At 43.4% G+C, this 20,252-nt stretch overlaps 1 protein-coding gene across 1 annotated transcript in view; it reads right to left on the bottom strand.

The window, feature by feature from the left end:
* The window catches only part of IGDCC4 (immunoglobulin superfamily DCC subclass member 4), a 468,431-nt gene extending 453,299 nt beyond the window's left edge, over window positions 1-15,132 (bottom strand). Inside the window, exon 1 of the mRNA XM_069222840.1 lies at window positions 14,856-15,132. Within this exon, the coding sequence (XP_069078941.1) occupies window positions 14,856-14,913 (58 nt within the window). The 5' untranslated portion in view covers window positions 14,914-15,132. The remainder of the gene's footprint in view (window positions 1-14,855) is intronic.
* Between the last annotated feature and the right edge of the window lie 5,120 nt (window positions 15,133-20,252).

Raw genomic sequence — 20,252 nt, forward strand, 5'->3', positions numbered from 1 at the left:
GAGTTCGATCTTCTTATTTTTCCCTTTATCAAGGTACTAGGCAAGGGTGTCCATTATCCCCTTTACTATTCATTTTATCTTCGGAACCTTTCTTATATTCCTTGAAGCACTCTAATTTGTTACCATGTTCGTGCATAAAGATTTGCAAATCAAATTTACTGCTTATGCTGATAATGTTATCTTGTATGTTTCTAATCCGCCGACATCGTTACCTGTATTTATTGAACTACTGAACTCATACTCTAGCCTCTCAGGCTATAAATTAAACTCAAATAAATCCAAAGTTCTTCCTTTAAATACATTTTGTTTAAAACATATGTTTGAAGACACAGATTTTAAATGGACCCCCACACATATAAAATGTCTAGGGATTAAGTACACCTCTTCAATTCCGGCTACTATTCAGCTTAATTTGGCAGATCTTGTTAAAAAAATGTGTAGCATGACGGATAAGTGGTCCCCTCTGTATTTATCCTGGTGGGGTAGGTTGGAATCCATCAAAATGATGATGCTCCCAATGATCAATTTTTATCTGTCTATGTTACTAGTCAAAATACCTTTTAAAAAAAATTAATCGCTTAATAGCATATTGATGAACTTTCTATGGAATGGACGCAAAGCACGCATTGCTCTTTCCTCACTGTGCAAACCTAAGGATGTAAATGGAGTTAATTTTCTGAATCTTCGTCAATATCATTCCTCCTTTATATCGAAACAAGTCTTACCTGATATCTATTCTCCTCAAGAAATTCCTCCATCGCTTTGGTATAAATTGGAGGAGGCAATTATTTTTCCTTTCCCATTTCAATCAATATCATATTTTTCGTACTCTCCTAGAGGGTTCTCATCTCCTTGTCTTAAGCACTCCATCTTGATTGTTTATCCACTCTTTACTAAACCATTATCATCCTTACAAACATTCCTGGACTCCTCTATTTGGCATAATAGAAATATCAAGTTATTTAATCGTACTCTATTCTGGAGACAGTGGGTAATTAAAGGTATGTTACAAGTCAAACAATTGTTTGAGTGTATGCTACCTCTCTTTTTCTGAACTCCAAATTAAATTTCATTTATCAGCCTCCCACGTGTCAAAATATCAAAGCTTAATAAAGCTTCTGGCACAACAACTAAATATCTTATTGCTAGATACAACCCCCGCTCCAACTTTATTCCCTATGCAGCTTTCTCCCAGCACCCCTATCAAAGTCTCTCACATATATAAATACCTACATTATAACTTCTTAAGCCGTGTTAAAAATAAAATAGAGCTTACTTGGGAATCGGACCTCAATTGCTCTCTCTCTGTTCAAACATGGAATTGCATTTGGCCCAAAATCCATCATACATCCTTTAAAGCCAGCACTACACAGACCACTTATTATTTTTATCATAGACTTTTTTAAACTCCTCTCTGTCTCTCTAAGTATAACCCAAGCATTCTGGATTTTTGTTGTAATTGCTCTGATAGACCAGGCACCTACCTACACTCTTTCTTCCAGTGCCCAGCTATTGCTTCTTTTTGGTGAAAATTTTGTAATAAAATTGCACAGATATGCAATGTTAATTTTCCTTTTGAAATTGTCAACATCTTTTTCCTCTCCTATTTGGATTGGCGCCCGTAAAGTGGGCCGTTATGTGGATTTGCCCACTGCTCTAGCATTACAAGTTATCACGTCAAACTGGAAGGATACTACTAAGATCACTTTTAATGGATGGTGGAACTTGCTTTGTCATCATCACAGATTAGACAGAGCATCTGCTCTCTCTACATAACAACTTCTTCGAAAAGACTAATTTTGGTCACCTCTTACGACTTTTTTTTATGTCTCCCAACATCTCAATTTCGTAATAACACTTTCGTTTTCCAGCCACCATGAAATTATAGTTTCAATACATATTTAAGATACTATTTAATGACTGTTCTTATTGTTTGTCGTTTCATGATAATTGCTGGTTCTGATCATGTATTTTCATTTTATTATCTATTCATTTCTCTCTTTTTCCTTTTCTTCTTTCTATAACTTTTTCCTTCTTACTTCTCTTTGCTGTATCTATCTTATATCCTCTCTTTTCTTTTCTGAAACAAACAAAAAAAAGAAAATATAAATTGCGAGTCTAGAAGTGGTTCATTCTTTTCTTTTAGCTCATAATTCAGTATTTATTGCCAGTACTAAATTCCTGCGTTATTCTTAAACTCTGTATACATTACATTTTCGTGTATTGCTTTTTGGAATAAGTGATCATTTTTTTCTGTAAGTTATTGTTCCTTTTTGTTCATACTTTCATATAATAAAGCATTTGTAAATAATAAAATTAAAAAAAAGATTACATAGGTTTGGAGAACTTTAAATTAAAGTAAATTTACATTGGTTTGCACTTGTATTCGCTGAATGTGTTTATAGCTCAAAGTGGAGAAATACTGTTTTTGACTGTATTATTTTCTTTCTGCATGCTTCGACATGAAAATACCAGCCATGGATTTTGGTAAAATTTCACCAAGTAGCAACTAAAGAAGAAAACTTCAGCGTAAGGAGTTAAGTATGGCCAGAGGTGGGCAAGCTGCTGAAGACTCCAGCCAGATGCTTGGCTTTGACACAGCACAAGGTACTCTTGGACTCTCGAGGCCAAAATGCACTGAGCTTTCATGTGGCTTTTGACTGATACCCAAGCACTAACCTATACACCAAGAATAAAAGAAAAGGTGTTAACCTTTGCTGTAAAACACGAGAAAACTGTACTCATTTAGTGGCTGAACTACACAACTTGAAACTGGTGACAAAGTTATCATCATTTATTAGCACTTAATATAACCTTAACTTGCAACATGCTTAACCAGTACTTGTAAGCGTGCACACATTATTTTACATTTATATTTACAAAAATGAGTGATTTGGATCTATGTTGTTTTAACATAACTCCTTTTTATCAGGTTTCCAAATTAAACATGCAATAACAGTGCAAGGTTATAACTAATACATATATATACACATACATACATACATACACACACACACACTTGCCAGCAAGCCCCGCAGAGGAGATTCAACACCATTAGTGGCCACTGGGCCCTGGAAAAAACAGCATATTTCAAACATACAGAATCACACATCATTTCATGGTTTACAAAGAAAGAGAGATCCAAGCACCCGAGATCTTCAAGTGCTTTGGTGCAATCTCAGCATTTACACATTTCTTATTCTGCTCTGCAACAGAAGTTCATACCCCTGCTCCAGCTGACTGGGGAGTGGTGGGGGTGTCCGTTGATATTTATTTAGCAGCCTAATTGTCCATTATCCCTAGGGAGTGCCACCTTAGGGCACAGCGTAATTGAAAAGATTTCTATGTTTTTTTAAAATAATTATAGTTACGATATGTGCATCTTAAAATTGACATATGTCGACATGGGCCTACGCACTTGACTCCATATTGAAAATAAAAACACTGCATTCCAGCTTGATGTGCATAACTCTATTTTTGTTTCAGGCATCAGAGTCACTGTTTTTTCATTAACTGTATTATTTTTGTGAGCTTACTGTCTGAAGATCATGTTTGTTACAAATGATTGGCTGGACAATGATTTTCGGCATCTGCATGGGATAAGAGGCAGAGGAGGTAAACACTCTTTTGTGAGATTTCACGAAGGCCGCAATGATGGAAAAATCTGGCATGTATTATCAGTGGGAAGAAGGCAGGCATCAAGTACAGCGGGAACACTGAATTGTGATTGGATCCTATTACGGTCGGAACTGTGGGAGACGCATCGTCTCTTGAATTTGACGACTTCATTCTCTGCTTTGGTTTTAAAGACTTGCTCATGTCCAACTTTCCACACGGACATCTCATTTCCTTTCCTGAACCTCAATGATCCTTATATTCCTGCTCATAAACCTATTTTCTAGAGCATGTATATTTCTCCTTTTCTTGATTGGAACCTTCATTTGGTTTGACAACTGACTTGCCTCTAACTTCACTAATGGCATTGTCGTCAAGGCAGGGGCAAAAGTGTTTATAAGTTCATGTTTAAAAACTATCAATTTTAATAAACTCTTCCAAAAGGCAGTGATTTAACCTGATGTACTAAACTGAAACACTTCTGCATGTTAAAGAATACACATTTTCAGTTTTGAAGAGACTTTATTATATTTCTACATGATGGCTGTTGCACCCTTTACATGGCAGATGTTCTCATGCCTCAGCTCTTGTACTCTTAGCACCAAGCCAGACCCACGCTTACTTCTAAATTGTACTGGAAGGTAAAATGTGTTAGCACCAGCACTTTGAAATAGAACCAGCAATAATATGATGTGGCCTGGAGTCCCACTACTCCGAGATCTGGGATTAACAAACTGACAGATCAGCAGAGGTTTGGAAGCATCACAGCAGCGGTTTATAACCTTTCACTAGCCAATGCAATGTACCAGGAAAAAGAATAGTCAGCTGATGATGTTGAAACTAGTCGGTGGAGGAAAGGAGGTCTAGCATGGGTATGTTATGGTGAGGAATTTAGGGCCAGAGTCTCAGCAGATGCAGAGGGAAAATGTGGAAAGCTAGATAATGATTTATGGCTGCATACAATGGTGCTTAGCAGGCCGGTCCCCATGACTTATACTGCTAGTGGATTTCTGTAGATTTATTAGCCCGGTCAGGGGTGCCGCACCCAAATAGTGTTGGGTGCCACAAATGGAATGGTTGAAGTGCCAGGGGGGCAGGGATTGTGTTGGAGTTATAACAAGGGGTGATGCAGTATTTTTCAAGTGGTTTTAAGTTGAGTTACAGTGGGCTCCAAAACGCTAGATGAGTGGAGAATTTGCACTCTGCTAGGGCTTTGCCCGATGTGATTTGGTCTAAGCTGATGAAGGTGGTACGGGAAGGGGTCATAAAAGGACCATTCAAGGAATGGCCTTTGCAGATCCGAGTTGTTTCATAAAAACGACCAAGGTGAGAACAGGTTGATTCAGCACCTATCATGGCCAGAAGGTAGCTCTGTCAATGATCACACAGAGCACAAGCTGACAAAGGTTCTCATGCTTTTAATGATGTGGCCTTCCAATTGGTGGTGGTGGTTGGAGCTTACTTGGCCAAGTCTGATATCAAATCAGCTTTCTAGTTACTGCCGGTACACCCAGAGGACTTTCAGCTGTTGTGGATTCAATTTCAAGGGAATTTATTTATGGATAAGGTGTTACCCAAGGGTTGTTTCATTTCTCGTGCCCCGTTTGAGAAGTTTAGCTACTTTCTACAATAGGTCCTTGAAAGATATACCAGGCATGGGAATGTGACTAACTACATGGATGATTTACTGTTCGTGGGTTACCAGAATTCAGAAATGTACTCCGAAATGCTTTCTGATTTTCAAGAGATAAGGACAGACATTGGGCTTCACCTAGCTCTGAGAAAAAAGTGCAGTCAGTTGGGTGGGCAGTGTGGGTGAAGCAGATTATTAAAGTACACACTAGGAGTTGGAGGTATCAATGACATGGTTTGGGTAAAGGGACTGGGTAGGAATAACACACTAGTCCATCTGTGACAAGTTCTACGTGTCAACACCCCTGGCCCTTTGCCCCTACATGATGCACAAGGTACTACTACTCACCTCCAAACTTACCCCCAGAAGTAAAAAAAAAAAAAAAAAAACACACTCAGTCAAAACTTGACTGCTCAATTTGAAGCTCAATTCTCCATAGGGAATGACCTGCAATTCCTCCTCCTTACTTCTGGCAAATGGCTGCCACAACAAAACAGGTGGGAAATACAGAAAGGGAGATAGTGGCAACTGCAGAGGTAGCAGAGCCACTGACAGCCTGAGCCAGAAGCCTGGCTCTGGCTTGGCTCAGTTCAGCTAAAGGCCCTCTGGGAACCTTCAGACCAAAAATAGCTGAGCTTGCAGAGGTAGCGATGTGATCCATCAAGCAACATGAGGAACCAAGTTGGGATCCCAGCCCTGGTTCAGCATCCTGTGAATAAGTGTACATCTCACAGTGCCCCAAAAAAAGTGTAACATAGTCTGTGTCGCTTGAGTAGTGATCTTATGTCCTTGGGCAAAAATCACACTATGTAAAACTGCCAAAATCAAAATGTGGATTCTGCGGTCACACCTCTAATCTCATCCTCCAGGGATTAGGGACAAAGCATTAACCTCTGATGTAAGAAAGACAGGGGCGGCTACTCCATGAGGACGGAGGAGTGTGCCCTCCCCACCCCCCACCCCCGCCAGCAGCGACAGCTGCAAAACCTTTGCAAGGAAACAATAACAAACAGTTTTTGTTATTGTTCCCTTGTAAAGGGGTGCAGCCACGGGGGTGACTTCTTAATTTTATTACTATCCTCCCCTCCACCCACCTGCCCCCCCCGCACGCGCCACCCCACCCTGCCACCCAACAGTGTGAAACTGGGAAAATATAGGCTCCGTCCCAGTTTCCGTGATTGACCAAATTACATGATTCAAGGCAAATACTATATTGCACAGAGCCTTGGTTTTTGTTCATTATCACATATGAGAACACCTTCAAATACATGAGTTCAGGTGGGCAGGGTACAAAACCTCTTGTTTAATAGCCTATAATGTTGGTCCATGTATAGTAAGAATTTACAACACATATAGGATTACACATGGCAACTGACTTGCCTCTTAGTTCACTAATAGCATTGTCATGAGGGCCATGGCAGGCATGCTTCTTTATGCAGGTTTAACAACTGACCCTTTTAATAAATACTTCTCAATGAAGAGATATAACTGATGTACTGAAACATGTCTGCCTGTTAATGAAATACATTTTTCTGAATTTGAAGACACCTGATAATTTATTAACACAATATTTATTGCATGATTTATTTGCTTAATAATTGTCAAGGGTCGGCTTGTGAGCCTTCTTTTAGAGCCCGAGTCAACTCTTGGTTCGACTCACTCTGTTGATTTGTTGGCTCACCCAGCTCTAGTAAACATTGAGACAAAGAGTGACTCTGTGTGGTATACACAAAGAAATAGCATGAATTAAGTGAAGAAAATAACAAGTGAAAGTACAGGGAAGAAGGAGAAAACATAATCGGAGTGCAGGAAAAAAGACGAGAGCTCAGAAAGGATAGCAGCAGATAGAAAGTCGACAACTTAAAACGAAAACAAGAAATTATTGTTGGTATTTTGTTTATTGGTACTTACTCGGACGCCACAAATGCTAAAGACAGTGAAGGACAAGAAAGAACATGTTGAGAAGAAATTTAGGAGAAAATAAATTATGTTTGAAATAAAGGTCAAAACGAGAAAGCATGAAGGTGAAAACATGAAATAACTGAACAAGGAATGAAAACAGTGAGTGTGCAGGAAAAGGAACAAGCATTGGCAAAGCCAATATGCCGAATTTGCATTTTGAGTCCTTTAAGAAAGGATGCTACAGCTAAAAAAAAGAAAGCAGTTACTTTCTGTAAACAAAACAACTAGGAGAAAAATAATGTAATGAGTGATCATCCAGTGTACTTTTGGGATGTAATATAATCCCACATGCATTGTGCAGGCAAGGCCCTTAAGGCTCAAGCTAGATGTGCCGAAGTGGCTCAGCCCGAGGCTACTATGGGTCTCCAACCTCAAATGAACTGAGCATTTGTGTGACTTCTGCCTCCTGTCCTTCCTTTCACTTCATTCTCCACCCACAAATGCGCAACGGAGGCAGTGTTTGGCTCCAAAGGTCTTTTTTTAGGTCAAGCCTAGGCAGCGCGCAAGCTCTGTCTCCCAACATGTTGCAAACTACATCTGCGGGCTTGCAACACGCCCATCTCACACCCATCACTTTCATTCACTCCTTGGCCTTCCTTTCAAAATTCCCTTGATGTTTTTAAGTAAATGCTTTGCATTTGTCTTGCCTTCAGGCTGCTTTGTTATCGCCTTGGAGACTGACCCTGTTATGTGGATTATTGCATGATTGGCCATATACCTTAGTGTGGCACACTACTTTTCTCTTTTGTCTTCGCGCTCTTGGCGGTATGTTGTTTCTACCTCTTCCTTGTTTTTGGGCATGCTGCTGTTTCTTTGTGGTGTCTGCGCACAAAGATTGCAAGCTGGATTTTTTTTTTTTTTTTTAAAGGTTCATATAGTGCTAACTTGATCAGATAACTTGGAGCACTTTACACGAGGATGTGAAGTTTCATGTAGCGCAAACTCGATCAGAGGAGTGCTTTACATGCCTACATGAAGTTTCATATAGCGCGACCCCAATCTAAGGAGCGCTTTATGTGAGTACCACCTCAACAAGTTTAGCAGTTGAAAAATATACAAGCTGGAGCATTTAACGCAGAAAAAAAACCACACAGAAATCCTCAAAGCAGCTCTCCCGGCACAGCGGGAGAGCCAATACTACAATATTCACTGCACTTCGGAAACTCGTCTCATAATGCTTTGCGGGGCATTCCTCTTACAAAACATTTTTGCCCATAACTCGCCGTGTGGTGTCCTATGACAATCGGACCACAATCAAAACGTGCAGCACGATGCACTCGTTCTGTCTGGGTCATCTCTGGGTCCCCACACCAGGTTGGGGCGGGGCAAAATAGTAACCTCTCCAATGTCTTTTAAAGCTCTCCCATGGCTGGAACCTTTGTTTTACAGCTGGGAGTAGTTTGTGTTTTAAGGACCTTATTTGTAATAGTATTGACGTAGACCCGAAAATGTGTTAGGCCCTGCGCCCTCTAGGAGCAACATATATGGTTACACTGCATTACCTCCTGGCGTTCTGTTTTCAGGTCATTATGCCCTCTAGGGGCTGACTATATGGTGTCTTCTAGGGGTTGTTCTAAGCATTACAATCAAGGTAGTACAATAGTCGCTGCACTCGCAAACTTGCCCCATAACCTTTGCAAGGTATTCCTTTTACAAAAGATTTTTGCCCATAACTCACCATGTGGTGGTTGTAGGACAATGGGACCACAATCAAAATGTGCAGCACGATGCACTCGTTCTGTCTGGGTCATCTCTGGATCCCCACACTAGTTTGGGGGGGGGCACACTCAGTGTCTTTTTAAGTTCTCTCATGGCTGGAACTTTTGTTTTACACCTGGGAGAAGTCTGTGTTTTAAGGGCCTCGTCTGTAATATTATTCTAGTAGACCTGCTAGGCCTGAAAATGTGAAATGGACTATGCCCTCTAGGGGCTAAATATATGGTTACACTGCATTACGTTCTGCCAATCTGTTATCGTGTGGTTATGCTCTCTAGGGGCTGAATATATGGTTATATGACCATTTTTTTTATAATGGTGCCCTCTAGGGGCTTTTCTGGGCATTACAGTCATGATACTACAATAGTCGCTGCACTCGGAAACTCACACCATAATACTATGCAGGGCGTTAGTTTAACAAAACAATTTTGCCAATAACTCACCACACGTTGTGGACCCACAGATGACCTAAACAGAACAAGTGTGTAATGCTGAACATTTTGGTGGCAGTCCCATTGTCCTAGGACCACCACAGACTGTTATGAGCAAAAATGTTCTGAAAAATAATGCCTGCAAAGCATTATGGGGCTGCTTTTCACAGGGGCAGTGAATATTGTAGTATTGGCTCTCCTGCTGTGCTGGGAGATTCGCATTGTGGATTTCTTTTTTTTTTTTTTTTTTAATAAAGCAGTTATCAATTATAAGTGTTTCTGGGAAAGCTATGGAGGGTGAAGTGGAGAGCCAAAAGAAATTATTCTGATTAGGTAACAATGTGAATTACTCTAATTAGGTAACAGTGAGAACAATATGCTGCAATACAGCCGACAGAGTTTGCGCTGTTGGCTCTGTGAGTGCTCGGAGGGCCATGGCTGCCATGAAGCACGACGGGGAGACACAACAGAAAAAAATAGTTTACCCACGTTGAAGTATATCGGCAATTGTGCAATTATCTATCTATCATGGTTAATTTGCGAGGCTCCAAGGCAGGACAAACATAAAACAATTACCAATGACATCAAAGGATTTTTGAAAGGCAAGCACACGAACGAGTGAAAGTGCTTGGCGCAATTAAAAGCCCACAATACTTACAACAGATGAAAGTGCTTGCACTCGACCTAAAAAGGAAGTCTAAATGAGAGTAGAGTGGACTTTGTCAATTCGTTTTCTGCATGTAATGTATCATGGTACTGAAAAAATGTGCATCTACAGGCTGCTCAATGCAGTAGTCTACTGAGAGCATAGCCAAGTCATCCACCACCAGCAGAAAAACGTCCTTTTTCATTGGCCAAAAAAAAGATGAGAAATGACCAGCAACACAAGCAACAGGATGGTCCAGTACCATTAAAAATTATTTATTCAGCAGATCTGAGGGCTATCTTTAGTTGATAACTTGGAACTCAACAGTAAATAAACAATCATTGGCAGAGCCAATAGGTCTCACATATGAGAACTAGTGGCTCTGGCAATGGCTTATCCTTGCTGTACAGGAGCACTGCTGCTGTGCAGCATGAATACAAAATGTTTTTTAAATATTTTTTTTTTAAAGCGCTACAACGCAGTCAGCCCCAAAGCCCTTTTTTATTAAAAAAAATAATAATAATAATTACTGTGGGAGACAAGGCAATATGAAAGGAGGACGGGAGAGAAAAACAATGGTGGAGAGAAGAAAATCACAGGAGATAATGAAAAACATGGACAACAGAGGGTGAGCAGGGGCTGGGGAAGCAACGGATAATGGAGGGGTGGAAGGGGCTAAGAGCAAGGTGATAACAGAGGGAGGGAGAGAATAGTGAAGCACATGGCCAAAGGAGGGTGGGTGGAAAGGATGGGGAAGCACACAGACAAAGGTGGGACGAATGGGAAGCACACGGACAAAGGTGGGAGTGATGGGGAAACAGACTGGGTGGTAATGGAGAGCAAGCTGACAACAGAGGGTAGTCAGGAGGACATGAGGGAAACAGACAATGAAAGGCTGGTGGAAGGGATGGGGAAGCACACAGACAAATAGTGGGCGGGAGGGGCTAGGGAAACATGCAGACTACAGAGTGATTTTGGGAGGGGCTGGCGAAACACGGGGACTATGGAAGGTGGGCTGGAGGGGCTGCTGAAACATGCAGACTAGTGATAATACGCTGACTACAGAGGGTGGGCCGTGGGGTCTTGCATAATACAGGAACGACAGAGTGTGGGTGAGAGGAGCTAGGGAAACACATGGACTACGACAGGTGGGCTAGGAACACACAGACTTTGAAGGGTGGTGTGGAAGCAAGGAAGGGATGGTGGGCAGAGAAGAAGCAAGAACAACAACTGAGGGAGGGCTAGGAAGAGGAACATGGAAGCGGGAGAGGTAGAACTGACTACACAATGTGGGTGAGAGGGGCTATAGAAGCACGCAGACTATGGCGGTGGGTTGGGGAAACATACTATGGAGGGTGGTGGGGAAGCAAGAAAGGAAAAGTGAGCAAGGAGGAAGCAAGAACAGCAACTGAGGAAGGGAAAGCAAGGAAGACTAAAGTGGGAGAACACAAGGGATATAGATGGAATACATATGTACTCTTGTAGAGTGCATTAACAAAAAGAAAAAGTAGCGACTGAAAAATGAGAAGTAGAAGGACACAAGTAAATCATTCATGCTCCAGGGGAGGAACAAACACAAGAAGAGAAAGGAAAGCCTATGGAATCTGGCAAATGAGAAGCAAGCAAATGACAATGAAACCACCCAATTGTAAGCAATGGGCGAGCTCTACGGCTGTAAGATAATATGTATCAGACAGCGCGTGCACTGTCCTAGTGAGACCTAAAAAATGTGGGTTCTAGATTGTGCTAGTCCCTAACTACATAGCAATAACATTTCAGGCACAATGAAGCCTGGGGAGGGGGAAGTCAGAGCTGCATTCTCTTCTTTGCCCTACATCATATAATGTTCTATACTGCTACCTTGTATACATGTATCTACTTCGGAAGCATGATGGATTTGTCAAGACACAGTTGTTTAACCTAGAGGGAATGGATGTGTTCCTTCTGCATCTGGGGGCGGGGTGTAAAGGGTTGAGGGGTCTTCCATATTTCCAAAAGAAGGAAAGAACCACTCACAAAAGGCATCATCTATTTGAGTGGTCAGAGTGAGGATTTGACCACACGCACACTATCGCTCACAGATGGAGTTGGCAAAAGTCTGGGGGCATAAAACGGTCATCCACCAAAGGAAACCAGAGATCTTTTATCCATAGCTGGGGTGTTCACCTGCTGTGAGCCCCCTCTATTCTAGTAGGCAGGTTCAGGTCGAGTAAGTTGCTGTATCAACAGTCAAGTGCAGACCTGCCAACTCACACAGTTCCAACACGTGACACACAATATTGGCTCCCATCACAAGGTCACACAGTGGCAGGGAAAACAAGCTAAAAAACATGTTTGTGGAGGATTTTAACTGCTAATGGCCATTAATGGGTGTGAAAACACCCCAGAAAATTGGCATCAGCCTCAGCAAGCTTTTGTTTTTTCAGAAAAGGGGGTTTGGGACCAAAGTGGAGGCAAAGGTGCCTCTTAGGTGCTTCTCGGCACGAAGCCACGTCCCCTCCTCACACTACAATTGTTTTGTTGAAGTTGGCAGATCTGCAAGGGTCAAATGGGAACATAAAACAGATGGACCGGCGAGTGTGGTCCACATACAGAAAGAATGAAGCCCCAAGCAAATGAACCAGCAAGGCCAGTGAGCAGCTAAACCGAAAAACAATGGGAAATAGAGGGCGAGGATTATTCCACGATGATGTGGCGTTAGTAAAGGTCCAAGAGTAAAGGATTTAATCCTGTGGTTTAATACTAGATAAACTAAGGACTGCCTTCTGAACACAACCTGACTAGGCCAATCCACGCTGAAGTGACAGTCATCCAAAGGGAAAACTGCTAGTATATGTAAAAGCATCAGAGCTGCGAAACAGGTTGAAAATGATGATTCTCAAAAGCTGATGTCCCGCAGCGTGTCCCAGAAGACTAACCAACCGATCAGTCCACGGCCTCGTTCTTTCCAACTATAAACCGACAGGGAGCTCAGCATCAAAGACTACCCACATGATGGACTGCTGTAAGAAACCACCAGGAGACCCAGGCTCCGAGCATCAACCGACACTCACTAGCAAACTTCATGCAGTCGCCAACACACCCGAACAAAAGCGTGCACTTACACACACCATCCACCCTCCAAACTCTTCTTCCAACACGCGCAGGGTTTTAAAAACACATGCTTTCTGAAGCAGTATACTTACATAAATAAACACGTACACTCCTCACACCTCCTTGTGCCAGGCACGTCGTTCTCCTCAAACGAGTACACAGGCCCACGCTTGACTAGGCGACCCAGTCCGTGTTTTTACTTTCAATTCTGGGGCTTGTAGTTTTGTTACTCCTTATTAAAACCAGGACTACGAGTCCCAGACTGCAAATAAAAACCCAGAAGTAGCTAGTCAGACATGGACCTGTGGACTTGGGCAGCTTCTGACTTGCGCAGCAAAGATACACCGTTTTCACACTTTCTTCTCAGTATTTCTACGCACAAAGATACATTATTAAAATATAAAATACGTCTGCCGTCATCAAAACTAACATATGCAAAACTTTCTGAGCATACCAACTGAGCATATTGCACCTTGAAATATATTTAAAAAAGTATTTCACTCCCACGTAAAACCCGAGATGCATCATTCTCGCCCGCCTGTTTCACCAGTGGGCATCAGTTTGACTCCGTCACAACTCAGTAGCAGACCTGCCAACTTCCCCAAAAAAATCCCTGTGTAAAGAGGGGCGGGGCCTTGAAGGGGGCGCGGCCTCGTGCCGAGGAGTACCTAAAAGAACTTTTACACCGACTCCAAACCCCCTCCTCTAACAAACAAAAAGAAAAAAATCTTGCGGAGGCTGTTGCCAATGTTTTAGGGTGTTTTCAAACCCAGTAATAGACATCGGCGGTTAGAAGCGTCAGAAAACGAGCTGAAACCACGGCTTACAGTGGTTTTCAGCTCGTTTTCCCTGCCACCGTGTGATAGTGGCTCCTCGCCGGCGGACCGTGTGGGGGTAACCAACATTGTGTGTCGCATGGTGGCACCGTGTGAGTTGGCGGGAGTAGTAGAATAGACTCCGCTTTTCCACGGCCCACCACCCATGCCTGAGAATCCGCACCGATGGTTCCGCCTCTTTTCTGAAGAGATGCTCCTGGTAACTGACGGCTCCTCCTCCGCCCGGTGCCGAAAAAACATGACGCGGGACAGGCTCTGCCACCTCTTTCACAACCCAGAGCAAACCCCTCCACCTTAGAAACACCCGCTGGCCGTCTAAGGGGCATGCAAAGTAACACACCCACAGACACAACTACAGCCAGACCTACACACAACAACACAGACACACCCACTGGTTAAAACGGGCGTACAAAGTTCTACACATAAAGACGAGACACACGCTAGCATATGCAGGCAGGCGTACAAATGCTGACTCGTGTTTCAGTCCTTGTTTAGATACATTAAAGGTTGACTTTTTCTCCCTATCCCTTGTCCCCTCCAAATGGAGAAAACACCTAGGGGGGAATCCCCAGGAGCTGGACCCCTGCCTCCCCCCAAAAAACCTCGGTTTCTCTATCTCAACTTTCACAACTACCCTAAAACCGCCCCCATACACAGGGACGCTTTCATTATCGTGCAGCATGTTTTACATGTGGTGGTGTCTTCGAAATCTCATTCTCACGGTATCGCGTTTGATACCACTATCCAGTTTTATTTACAAGATGAAGACAAAGAAAAAAACCCACTGCAGATGCGTTCGAGGCAGCGCGTGCCGTGTGCGTTGCATGCACCCTCTCTTCCCAACACATAGTAGGGTGGGGTGTCCCTCTTTCCCTGAAAAAAGCACCTCTACTGAGGTGGAAAACAGGGCGGTGGACACTTACCTGTCAGGAGCCAGCAAGCGCAGCTAAGGCAAAAGCACATGAGCCAATGGCCCTCCATAGGAGCCCCCCAGGAACCTCCAGGGTGTCACAGGTCAAGGGTGTCCGGCGCAGGCGGGAGCTGCCTCTTCTCGGGGGCCATCTTGTGTGAGCAGTCCCCCGGTGCAGTCAAGGCTCAGATGGGTGGGGGCTGCCCCCTTGCAGGCCGTGCGCGGACCTAGCTGCTGTTGTGCACGAAGCCCCCAGAACGGGTGGCGAGACTGCTGCAGTAGCAAGGTCTGAGGGATGAAAGGGGCCCGAGCGCCACCTGCTGGGTTCACAGCGAACAGTTACTTTCTATACTCATCTTTTATTGTTTCTTCAGTATTCCAAAACTTAAAATAAACGTGTTTAATAAAATCCGTGGTTTGGAACAGAAAAGTCCCACGCGCGATGATGGATGGCGATGGACGTGCATCCTTACCCTGATGTCTGGATCCCTGAGGCTGCTTTTTATTGTCAAGGGAGTATGCGTGTGTGCTATGATATACTCCTGTCGTACGGACTGCAGTCTTTGTGGACTGAGAGACGCACCCGAAGTGTTACCCTCATAGTGGTGAAAGAATACTGGCTACTCAGGGACCTGAACAAACCGCACAAACCTTCTGGGCCACTAGGAAGGTTAGCGCCTCTACAGGGAGTGCAGAATTATTAGGCAAGTTGTATTTTTGAGGATTAATTTTATTATTGAACAACAACCATGTTCTCAATGAACCCAAAAAACTCATTAATATCAAAACTGAATATTTTTGGAAGTAGTTTTTAGTTTGTTTTTAGTTTTAGCTATGTTAGGGGGATATCTGTGTGTGCAGGTGACTATTACTGTGCATAATTATTAGGCAACTTAACAAAAAAAAATATATACCCATTTCAATTATTTATTATTACCAGTGAAACCAATATAACATCTCAACATTCACAAATATACATTTCTGACATTCAAAAACAAAACAAAAACAAATCCGTGACCAATATAGCCACCTTTCTTTGCAAGGACACTCAAAAGCCTGCCATCCATGGATTCTGTCAGTGTTTTGATCTGTTCACCATCAACATTGCGTGCAGCAGCAACCACAGCCTCCCAGACACTGTTCAGAGAGGTGTACTGTTTTCCCTCCTTGTAAATCTCACATTTGATGATGGACCACAGGTTCTCAATGGGGTTCAGATCAGGTGAACAAGGAGGCCATGTCATTAGATTTCCTTCTTTTATACCCTTTCTTGCCAGCCACGGTGTGGAGTACTTGGACGCGTGTGATGGAGCATTGTCCTGCATGAAAATCATGTTTTTCTTGAAGGATGCAGACTTCTTCCTGTACCACTGCTTGAAGAAGGTGTCTTCCAGGAACTGGCAGTAGGACTGGGAGTTGAGCTTGACTCCATCCTCAACCCGAAAAGGTCCCACAAGCTCATCTTTGATGATACCAGCCCAAACCAGTACTCCACCTCCACCTTGCTGGCGTCTGAGTCGGACTGGAGCTCTCTGCCCTTTACCAATCCAGCCACGGGCCCATCCATCTGGCCCATCAAGACTCACTCTCATTTCATCAGTCCATAAAACCTTAGAAAAATCAGTCTTGAGATATTTCTTGGCCCAGTCTTGACGTTTCAGCTTGTGTGTCTTGTTCAGTGGTGGTCGTCTTTCAGCCTTTCTTACCTTGGCCATGTCTCTGAGTATTGCACACCTTGTGCTTTTGGGCACTCCAGTGATGTTGCAGCTCTGAAATATGGCCAAACTGGTGGCAAGTGGCATCGTGGCAGCTGCACGCTTGACTTTTCTCAGTTCATGGGCAGTTATTTTGCGCCTTGGTTTTTCCACACGCTTCTTGCGACCCTGTTGACTATTTTGAATGAAACACTTGATTGTTCGATGATCACGCTTCAGAAGCTTTGCAATTTTAAGAGTGCTGCATCCCTCTGCAAGATATCTCACTATTTTTGACTTTTCTGAGCCTGTCAAGTCCTTCTTTTGACCCATTTTGCCAAAGGAAAGGAAGTTGCCTAATAATTATGCACACCTGATATAGGGTGTTGATGTCATTAGACCACACCCCTTCTCATTACAGAGATGCACATCACCTAATATGCTTAATTGGTAGTAGGCTTTCGAGCCTATACAGCTTGGAGTCAGACAACATGCATAAAGAGGATGATGTGGTCAAAATACTCATTTGCCTAATAATTCTGCACTCCCTGTACATGCTCTTTTTCATAACCACAGCCTGAGATCATCTCAGTCCCTAAAAGAAGCTCGTTCTCATTTATGGTATGCAAATCCCACCTTTAAGAACATTTCTACAATTGACTACATCTTCATCAGCACAGAGCTGGCTCTCATGCTCCAAGTCTTTGAAGTTGATAACAGGGACGGAAAAGACAATAGACCCCTGGCGGCAACCACGCAACTGGTTTCATTAAACTCCCACTTACTTTTCTTCCTGCCCTTGACGAACCAACAGGCGAAGAGCACCATAAGCTTCTCCGTTGAAGCTTATGGCGTTCTAGCAGCCTTGGTGACAAACTACTACTCTGGATAGAGAGCAGAAAAGTTGGTAGGACAAACGTTAAGTGCAATAACAGCTTTGAGGCACTTGGAGGAAGTTGTAGCGGACTCTCATCTCTTACTTCTAGATGCCCCAAGGCGTTAGTAGACAGCAAACGCGCACTCCACAGAGCACTGGCTGCCAGAAGATGCAGCAAAGTAGGAGACAAATCAGGAATTACTGACTCAGGGCGGCTCACAAGCTGAAAGTCTGACAGCACAAAAGAAAGCACATTGAATTTGGCTCATCATTTTCACCCTAATAAAGCAGAAAAACCACTCGCACCTGTGGCAGCACCTCAACCATTTAGGTAATCTGGGACTACCCAAGGTAAATGGTGTGGCGTAAATTGCTTGGATCAGCCATGTCAAAAAGTTATATACCGTCGACCAGGACATGGATGAGCCCTCTCCCCCGTTTCAGAGGTCCTCGTTCCTCATCTCCAGCAGAGGGCATCAATCTCCGAAGATGCTGTAAGAGAAGCACTTAAGCAAATGAGATCTGATGGTGCACCTGGTCCCAGTGGGATTCCATCAGCAGTATATAAAATGGCAGAAGACTTTAGGGTGGCCGCCCTTGCACCTCTCTTTAACTATGCGTATGCCTCCGTCACAATTCCATTCTGTTGGAGGGGCTCCAACCTCTTCCCCATTTATAAAAAGGGCACGCGCTCGAACTGAGCTAACTATCGACTGATGGCACTCTTGGTTACTGATGCAAAGGCATAGGCACATATCCTCCTGAGGGACCTAGGATCATGGGTTAAGGAAAAATAAATTCTTCCGTTATTTCAATCAGGCTTTAGGCCAGATTGTTCTTCAACAGATAATATCATGGCACTAGCATACCTAGCCACCCAGGTGACTAGGAAGGAGCACCCCCATTGTTTTGTGGACTACAGCACATCCTTCGATAGGGGGAAGCTAACTGCGTGGGGAATCCCATCCCAGCTTCTTAAGGCAATCATGTCCCTACACCAGGGGACCTGGGTCCAGGTAAAAACAAGCTCAAACACAGTCACCGCCAGAATACCAACCAACAACTGGCTCAAGCAGGGCTGAGTTCTGTCTCCTCTCCTATTCAACCTCTATGCAGCCAACCTGGGCAGTTCCCTGGATAGAGCCTGCTTAGTAACCACAAAGCTGGAACAGATGCGCTTGCCAATCCTGCAGTATGCTGGCAACACCGTTATCCTCGACCACACCTAAGGAGGGCTGCAAAGGGCTTTGAACGCCTTACAGAGTTAGAACTAGGCGAACAATCTGGAAGTGAACCAGAGCAAAACAAAGATTATCGTTTTTGGCAAGTACCCACATTTAAAAAATCATACTGGCTGCTGGGTGGTCTACGGAATTCAACATCCTCCATTTAAGATTATTTCAGAGTATGGTTCTCAGAAAGGTCCACCCTGGCTGCCCACTTAGAGCATCTAAAAATTAAATCCCTCAGTGTTATTAATTTATTGAAGCATTTAAGTGTTGGCTTGCACAGCCCTACTGCTGAACCCTTGCTAACTCTGCTTAGAGCAAGATTGATTCCAGCTCTCAATTATGGCAACCTGGCTTTTCTGTGGACCTTTGACAAGCTTCTAACTGGCGCTCAGTGCCAGGTGTATAAGAAAGTTTTGCTTGTTCCTTGGCATGCTAGCAGAGCTAGGGTGAGACTAGAACTGGGTTTGGGGACTTTTGATCTTGCATGTCAGGAGGACATTTTAAAGTACTATCTGAGGGTTCGGCGTGCCCCTGAGACCTCGCTTGAGAATCACCTTAAAGCAATCTTTGAGGAGCTGGGCTCACCATGGAAGGTTTGGTTGGCAAAAGCTTGTAGCAGTTTGAAGATCGAGGCTGATATGCTGCATCTCCCTGAAACCACCTACTCAGTCGGGAAACATATAGTTAACAGGCGGGCAAAGATCGTCTCCTTTGTGCGGGTCATTGAAAGCCTTCGCTCTAGTAACCTGACTAAGGCCCTAGATGCATCTTACTCCATGGGGAAAGCACAGCCTCATATCTGTCAAGCTCTTTCAGCCCAGACCCGCAGTAAAATTCTTTATCTGAGATTAGTCACCTTGCCAGGATTTCAACCAGAGATGGGCCTATGGTGGGAAGACAGTCGCATTCAGGTTTTGTAATTATCGTAACAAATCATGGCATGACCTGTTGTGCTGCTGTCACAATTGTGTCGAGGCGAGATGTCTCTTGCTTACACCCTTGTTTCACCTCAAAGGTGTAAGACACTCTAGGGAGACATCGGATCTGTGCTTTCACAGGATCATCCCCCAGTTCCCTTGCCAGACTACGGACATTTATGCACATTATCCGCCAGTCACTCCCTAAACTTGCTAACATCAATTTTTAATCCTATTTTATGCCGGAGGAGTAATTCCCTGTTCCTTTTAACCGTAAGAGCCACACATGGTGCTTAGTTGTTTTGGTGATTTTTTTTCATTGGGCTGCTAGTAGTGTTTTTTATTTTAACCGCTATTTTAATTTCGCAGACCCCGTCTTTTCATTTTTAGTTTTAAGATTGATTTGCTTTTTGAAAGGTGCAAAACTGTTGTCTTCTTCCTCCTGTTTTTTATCAATGTGTCAGTTGAATTAACTACTAAGTGTCATGCCATGTTTTGCACTTGCATGTAGCGATTTTAATTAATCAAACATGAACAAACTTACTTACTTATGTACTTACTGGCTTTACCAGGAGTTAAGCAGCATGAATGTCGTGGATGGTGGCACTAGCATACCATGTAGTGATCAGTAGGAGTCAGCAATTCATTTTTAGATCGAGCCCGGCAGCGCACATGCACTACCTGTGAGAC

The sequence above is a fragment of the Pleurodeles waltl genome, chromosome 3_1, assembly GCF_031143425.1.
Source record: "Pleurodeles waltl isolate 20211129_DDA chromosome 3_1, aPleWal1.hap1.20221129, whole genome shotgun sequence".
NCBI lineage: Eukaryota > Metazoa > Chordata > Amphibia > Caudata > Salamandridae > Pleurodeles > Pleurodeles waltl.